The following is an 8468-nucleotide window of genomic DNA, read 5'->3' as shown; positions in this document are numbered from 1 at the left end:
GTGACCTGTCGCCTTCAGGTTGAGCCTCACGTGTGTCTGTTTCCCCTCTTTCTTCTCCTCTCTCCACTTTGTTTTGCTTTGTGGTGTTTGTGTGTGTCTGTGTGTGTGTCTGTGTTTGTCTGTGTGTGCGTGCAATGTTGTGTGTGCATGCGCGCATGTGTGTATGTGTATATGTGTATATATGTGTTGTCGTTTGTATGTATGCGTGTGCGCGCACATGCATGCGTGTGTGTATATGGTTGTACGTGTCATTGTGTGTATGTGCGTGCGTGTGTTTCTGTGCCTTTCGTTTTTTTTGTTTTTCCAGAGGTTTGAGCCCAATAGAGGAGACAAGAACCTTCCGTCGAGTCTGGAACCTTCCTGCAGTGTCATTGAGGACGCATCCCTCTCCACCAATCACCTCAGGTTTGTCACCTTCAGCATTTATTGGCCACCAATTATGGTTTGGCTGAGTGTTTCACTTTGTTTTGATTTTGTCTCAAAGTAAAATAAATAGAAGTTAACTTAAAGGTTGAAAAGTAGAAGAATAGAGTAGAAGAGTAGAGTTCCTTTACTTATGCCAGAGGAATTTAATATTTTTAGCAGTTTCGTTCCAGAATTCATGCTGCCTTTTCACAAATGTTACCTTTCTCACAAATACTTACCACCACCATCAAATTCTAAGTATTCATTTATTATGACTGGGAAAATTGCACTTTTCAGACATGAAAAGGTGGATCTTCTCCATGTCGGCCATTTTGAATTTCCAGAAATAGACATTTTTAGCTGCAAACTTTACTACTTTAGCTATACCAGTAAGTATTAGTTTATTATTTAGTAAATATTCATGAAAAGATCAAATTTGGCAGGACAGTTTCAATAAGCTGCAGAGTTGCAATACCAAGTCTGGCCACCATCGTACGCAGTGCACCTTTAGGGTCTCTAGCAGCTTACATGTAATAATTCAAGATAGACATAGTATGGATAACACAATACAAGACTGATGAAATTGCACACAACTGCATAACTGCATATTGCACACAACTGCCTAAAAATTGCGCAAATTGCTTAAACGTATTGCCCAAAAGCTTCATTCATGCAGAAATAAATTGTAAAAAAAAGCACAAGAGTGATGCAAAACTAAAAACTACTAAATCCAAACGAGGTGGACAGAGTCCTGAAAGACTGTCTGCCACACATTAGTGTGACACACAGTAGTTAATTACATCCCTGAAGACCCTGTTATAGATGAACATACTCAGTAGTAAGACATAGAAAGAATGTTATACTGGTAGTGAAAAATACACCGCCACACACCAGCTCTAATACATTTTACTGTATGTAGTATTGAATTATAACTGCATTTTCATCAGCTCATAGCCAGCCCTATGTTACAATTATTCATAAATTACAGTATTATTCTGACATATAGCATTGTTCTTTCGCATGTGACATTGCATGCATATATTAACGACAAAAAACATACTTGTGCAAACGCGAACAGTGAACTTTGACAAAGCGGCAGGATCAAGCTATAGCCAAACATCAACTATTGTGATCCTTATTCAACATCTCACAGATATGAAGGCTCGGCCTAGCAAATAGTCCCCAGGTCCTGTCAACATCATTTTTGGCACATATTTCATTTTGCCATTATTTGCATTTTTTTTACGTTTCACATGGCCAATTCAGCGTTCAATATGCCTTTCTCAATCAAAGCACAAGAAAGGTCTGAAACAGGTTATTAGCCTTAGTTGTCTTCCATCATCAAAAGGTCAGGCTCCAATCACCTTGTATTACACCTGACCCCACACTGGTTTTCGCTTTAAAATGAACTGGATGTTATGGGCTTTTTTTTTATCTCCTAGGGTCTGGCCAAGAGCTTGGTATGTTGTAATCCTTGGTTTGAAACAGCGGAAATGTACACAGTGTTGTTGGTTACCAACACAAACATTGGTGCTCGTTTTTCTCAATGTAGCTTTACTGTCTTATCCGTAGTTCTGTTATCCATGAAGGCTACATTGATCATTGTAAGGATATTTTGTACCACTTTAGAGAAAATGTCACATTTAATGTAGAGGTAATTATTATTTTTTTAATAGGATCTTTTTATTTTACACCAACATCAGGAGTCATAGTCATGTTCAAAAGGAGGGGGAAATGTTGACAGCGAAGCATTCACCCTTCGCAGTGCACCTGTGATGTGTCGGTGGAGCTTGCCTGTGTTAGCAACGTGCTAGCATCAGCAGCTGTGCCTGACATGCTGAGATCGGGCTAAAAAGGCTTCATGAAAGTGGCTGACAGACCTCGCCTTCACTACACTACAACATAGCCTAATTAGCTTTGGATTTGGTGTCAGGCTCTCCTCCGATTACGATAGTTGCACGTTCCATTCAATAAATAAACCACAGATGTGTTAACTGCATAAGTAGGCCTATCCCACATTTCCTCAGAGTGAACATCAGGTCCTAAGTCAGATTAGAGTTGGAAAGGTATCCGATTCAGCCCGCTCTCTGCTTTGACTGCCAAGAACAGTGGTATTGTCTTACTGCGTTAAGCTTATAAGGTTGGAGTATTTCGGAGGTTTCTTTGGCAGTGTGTGACGGACTAAGGTTATTTCATTATTTTATTTTCTTCTCCGCAAAAGACAGCAGTATTACTCAGTGCTTGCTGCTCAGTGGTATTACGTACAGACGGTACTGCCTACTTTCACCTGGCAATGTGATCTGCATTAGTTGAACCTCTGGGTGAATTCAGTACTGGCACTAAGTGATGTAGATGTAAGATGGTATTGTCAGTTTAAATTTAGAGTTTAAATTCTTCCATCAAATACATGACATTCACAGCCAATGTCCTCAATCAGTGAAGTTATCACTGTGTTATGAGGTGTCTGCTGATGTTGGTATTTGATGATGGTATTTGGAGAATGCAAAGACATTTGTTTTAAAAGTGTAAACAAACCATGCCCCCATTAGGAATGTCTAGGGCAGGGGTTCCCAAACTTTACCGTCAAGAGGCCCCCCATATACCGGTAGATTCCAGCCAAGGCCCCCCTGATATGAGCCGTGCCACTTTTTTGTGTGTGCGTGCAATGAAGTTGGTGCATTCCTAAACCCATTGAAGTACTACAGAAAGCACAATGCATACATAAACATTGTAAAGAGGAAAATGATTCCACTTGGATTGTTTAGCTTATTTCTGGCTAATGAGTGTTTTTATGTATGAAATTATTGAGTTAATTTCGTAATATTTTCCCTGCCAACCTGCCGCAGCCCCCCTATCATCCCCTTGCGCCCCCCCAGGGGTCCCTGGCCCCCACTTTGAAAACAACTGGCCTAGGATCTCGGAAAGGGCTGAACAAAAATGCTGCGCTGTCGGCTACTGTCAACTCAGGTGGTAGCCCTAAGCAACGCAACTGCATGTTGAAATTGGCCGGAATTCTACTTTAATTGCATCTGACTTGACTTCCGAAGTGGATTAAAAAAATGTCTAGAGAAAACGTGTGAATGTATGACATATTTTCTTTCTGGCACTGCTCATACCAAAGGTAATTTCACTACTTAGCTGATTAGATATGCTCATTAAGATCTGCTAGTTCAGTGAATCAGCTGGAGCAAATCTGCCACGACTTCTGCTTTCCGCAATCAGGGTGTCCTCCTCTACTTCAGTGTTTCCCAACTTTTTTTGTCCTGCGTACCCCCTAAGCCGTTTTGTCATAATGACTAATCCCCTCACTCATGCTTCACGTCTCTTCCTCTATACCAATGTGACTACACTCCATATATTTGTCGTTATTACATTTTTCCACTTACCCCAAGTGTTACACATACCTCTGGTTGGGAAACATTGCTCTACTTGACGGGCTTGTTCATGCCACCCCATGGTTACCTAGTGTACTTTTAGACCTGAGGTTCATGTGGAACATGAGGGTCCATAAGAGATACAGTTGGTTTATTGGCAATCTTTAATGAAATGTTTGACTTCCTTTTGAACAGTTTTTTCGGAGAATATGTAATTAAGCTCTTGCTTTCTTAATTACCCAATTCCCAAATTGGAGGGCGGGGTCACCATGTATTAAATTGTAATAATACCACAAATGTTTTTAATGATAACATCTCGTAAGTTTTACTCTCCACAATGGGCCCTGTCCTTCCATGGATAAAAGTCATGCTTGATGATATTCTCATGATATGCTTTGGAAAAAGTTGATATTTGAATACTCAAACTCAAATGGCCAAATACAGTTTACAGTATATAGTGTCAAGCTAAACCTTTTTTGCATATGAGGTTAACTAACTTTACTAGTAAAATCCACTGATTTAATATCAAGGGCCATTTGCAACCTTGTTCATCTGTAACCAAAACCAATAATCACAAGACCAATTTCTTGGCACAGGATCTAAATTAATCAGTTCTAGATTGGCTCGAATTATAAAAGAAAGCCTGCAGTTATTTTAAACCATTTACAAAAAAAAAGTAAAACAAAATCCCAAATGAATCGTTTCGCCATTAACAAAAAAATATTTTAAAAACTCCTTTATGTACGGAAAAGCGCAGTGCTCTGTGTTGCCTGGGGGAAACACGCGTGGGTGAACATGTGAGTAACATGAGAGTGGTGCTGCAGTGCCTGCAACACAGGCTGTGGTCTTATAGTCTTCGTCTGTCGGGGCTTAATTACGCTCCAGGCTGCAATGGGCGAATCATGGACTATCCACTTTCAGGAGGAAGCAAGCCAAGGAAGCTGTGGCACACGTTAAGCTTACGTTACATGACCGGCAGAGCCAGAGAGGCTCCGTGGCACAAGGCATTTAGCCACCATATATACCACGGTCACCAGCATGCAGAATGATGACGGTGGGCCTGAGGTGGACCAGGGTTTTGGGTCTGAATCTGACCTGGGTCGTGGTTTCCCATCGATTCTTTACTGTTCCACTCTTACTTTCCTATTCCCATCCCCTTATTCCCTATCCCCTGTTCTCCATTTCCCATTCCCAGTGTCTCTCCCACTCATTTCCTGTCCTCTCTCCACTGTATCTGACCAAGAAGGTCAAAGGCGAAGGGCCCTTTAAGTGCGATACCATTAATAATTGTCACTTTTTCCTTTTTTTATTAACCTTTTAACCATATCACATAATTGTTTCGGAACTGAAATCTATTTTTTTTTTATTATTAAGGAAATTACAGAGAATATCATATCAAGAAATTCTACCAATGATGCACATACTGATTATGATTAATTCTTATGATAAAAAAAGAATACACAATGTATATTTGAATAGCAGTCAGCACTGAACTGCACATTCATGGTCAATTTACACCCAAGAAAATCCATGCTGCGCAGTTATTACACAATTTGGTGTTAAACGACTGAGGTCTTTTTTTTTTTCTTTTTTTTTTAAGTAAGCAATTCTGCCAACTAGGTATTTTTCAAACCTGATTTTTAACCACCAATTCCGTTTTTTTCTGCTTTCCTCCTGAAGCACGAACGCGAAGATCCGTGCCATCGAGGCAAAGCTTCAGATGATGGAGGAGAACCCGGAGGAGGACTATGCAGGACCCTCCCCATACCTCTACAACAAGCCCCCCGAGACCAACACCAAGAAGCGCCCCCAGCCCTACGTCAAGCCACACCGCAAATTCAGGAGATGACCTTACACACAAGCACACACACATACACACACACACTCTCCTTCAGACACTCACTGTTGCGCCTTCTTTCTTTCTCTCGTACACACACACACACACACACACACACACACACACACACACACACACACACACACACACACACACACACACACACACACACACACACACACACACACACACACAGGACCACTATACTACACATGCTGACATGTTTTCAACCCAGATTGTAGTCTGAGTAGCCTGGTGGTAGCTAAAAGGAGTTTTTGAGCTCTGTGACATCCTGTGATCTTTACACAAAGAGGAGAAGGCTGTGTCTCGTACTTATTGTCCTGCTGTAAATATGTGTGTTCTGAAAGGAGGTAGCAGTGGCGTTTTTCTTTTATTACTTTTAGTATTATTTTCCCCTTTTAACATCAAAGACTTTTGAGGAATTTTAATAATTACATTGCCAGCATCTTGGTGTAATTTAGCCGAGCGGATAGTATGGCAAGAGTCAGGCTAGTTTTATTATGACATATGCCTCTTTTTTCAAAGCAATGTAATAGTCACATCTTACACAAATATATAAATAAATACAAACGCACACAGATTCAGTGGTTCTATACACCAGACAAAATGGAAAGATATTTTTCTTTTTTTTTCTTTTTTTTTTTACTGCAGATTCATTGCATCCTATTGTGACTCCAAACAGGCTACAGTTACATTCTCCGTGAATAGGTTAAATTATGTTCAGTTAATTTCTGTAGCTACATCTGCGGTTGTCTTTTCTTATTTTTGGCAAGTACTCGGTGCAGATACCCCTGACGTCACTTTTACTGCGCATTGTTGTTGATTCTCCTCGTGTACCGTTATGAAAAAGGAAACGCCTTTTCTCTCAGACTCACCTGCTGTATTCAAGGGCTTTACAACACAATCTAGTCCGTTTGGAGTTTGCTGAAGGGTGTCGCCTCTCTTTCTAGGGTTTGCGATGCTTGCATACAATTGGCCATTATGATGTGGTTACGTTATTTTTCTGTACATTATCTTTTTAAATATCATTCGTTTTTTCGATATGGTATACTGTGTCCTTACAACGACAATAAAAAAGGTCATCTACATATTTTCGTGTTTGTGTGTTATTTCTGTGTAATGCAGCTAAGGAATGACATGAGATTTGTGCCCGAAGATATTTAAAGACCAGTGGATGCCGCTTCGTTGGCAGTGGATTTAAGAACCTATTTGTGAGGTTTACTAATGTGACGCTAAATGTAGGCTCCACCCAGCGCAGATTGAGAGTCAAGATTCCTCTCCACATTACAGCTCTCAAAAACTAGCCGATACCTGCATGGATGGGTGGAAGACTGAGTGCGTAATTCTGTTATTTCTGATGAGAATGGACCGTGAAAATGCATTAACTCCGGATCTCTAAGCAGCATTTAATATATATATAGGCCTATATATATATATATATATATATATATATATATATATATATATATATATATATATATATATTTCCTCCAAGGTGGCATTTGATATGGACTATTAACTACCGATAAAATAGTTGTAATTTATTTCATTTATATAGGCCTACAATGCATGTCCGCCTTTGCGCGAAGGGCGCTTTTGGAAAAGGCCTATTAGGGAGAACATTAGCCTATTAGCTAACTTCTTAATTTGATAAATGACAAGTTCCCTGTGAAAGTACTTATTCATTATTAATATTTACTTATTAATATTTGTGCCAGTTCAAAATGTATGCCTATATTTTTCCGATATTTTCTTTATGAATATTAACTTGAGCTTATATTTTCTCATATAAACTATTGTTAAAATAGAAGCTGAACTCTTCATAAATGACACTATTTAGGCCTTAACTTGCGGCATATTGTTCAATGGCACGTGTTTCCTAAACTGCGATTAATCGGACCTCGTAATTGTCTGTAATTGACCATAGGTCAATACATTAACACTTGCGCCTGCCTTGGCGCGTTACTCGACAGACATTGACCTGATTGATTTTAATGTTAATCACCATTTAGTTAAATATTAAACTCATGGCAATATGGAGTCCTGAAGTTGTTGTGTAATCCTGTAATCTACAAAAACTTCAACCAGGCTTCTTTCCATGCAGCAAAGTATCAATGTAAAGCGTAAATTCTAATGATCAAATTACCATAGGCCTAATCACTAATTGATGTACAAACAAATGACGCAATTAATTACAATTATACAGACACGCGCTTGTTGATTTCACATAAGCTACATTTAATAAATAGGATAAACAATAGGCTACTGAAGGAATGTACTGGATAGACATAGCCCAACGGTCTATAAATTAACTAGACCTTAGACTACAGGAAAACAAGGCACTGACCACATTGTTTGAGCTTCCAGTTCATGCACCCAGTCAATTGAGTGTGGCCAATATTGACCCCACGGGTAGCCTATTATAGACCAGACTCGCCCACCACTCTTTCGATTCTATTTTGCTGAAAATATAGCAGGGAGGACGGAATACATATTTGCCATTTGTGGTTTTGTTGAACCACAGCAATCCGTTTGGTGAGATGGCTCTGCATAGCAGCCCAACTTTCCCTTATTTTCGTAAATCCAAATACATTTTGGTCCTTCATATTATCCCTCCCCTATTTCACTAGGCTACTCACAATATAAAGTATGCGAATTGAAGGACGGACCCACGGCAAAAGCTGTATTATTACTTTAGATACCGTGTGGCACACCTCCATATTGAAGTTCATACTGTAGTTGTCGAAGCCGTAACCATAAGCCAGTGCCTGGTGCAATAAGTTCGCCCTCCCCCTGATCACGGGGCGCGCGACTAAACTTTCACTACAGTT

The 8468-nt window shown here is 39.8% G+C and overlaps 1 protein-coding gene across 6 annotated transcripts in view; it reads left to right on the top strand.

Moving 5' to 3' along the window:
• Positions 1 to 6727, top strand: part of rbm18 (RNA binding motif protein 18) — a 30260-nt gene extending 23533 nt beyond the window's left edge. For all 6 annotated transcript variants that reach the window (XM_063210471.1, XM_063210474.1, XM_063210470.1 and 3 more), the window contains 2 exons: positions 308 to 405; positions 5460 to 6727. In XM_063210471.1, the coding sequence (XP_063066541.1) occupies positions 308 to 405; positions 5460 to 5628 (267 nt within the window). In that variant the 3' untranslated portion in view covers positions 5629 to 6727. The remainder of the gene's footprint in view (positions 1 to 307; positions 406 to 5459) is intronic.
• The last annotated feature ends 1741 nt before the right edge of the window (positions 6728 to 8468 follow it).

The sequence above is a fragment of the Engraulis encrasicolus genome, chromosome 11 (genome assembly GCF_034702125.1).
Source record: "Engraulis encrasicolus isolate BLACKSEA-1 chromosome 11, IST_EnEncr_1.0, whole genome shotgun sequence".
Classification (NCBI taxonomy): Eukaryota; Metazoa; Chordata; class Actinopteri; order Clupeiformes; family Engraulidae; genus Engraulis; species Engraulis encrasicolus.
The sequence above is the reverse complement of the archived record's forward strand: the minus strand, read 5'-3'. Positions and strand labels throughout refer to the sequence as shown.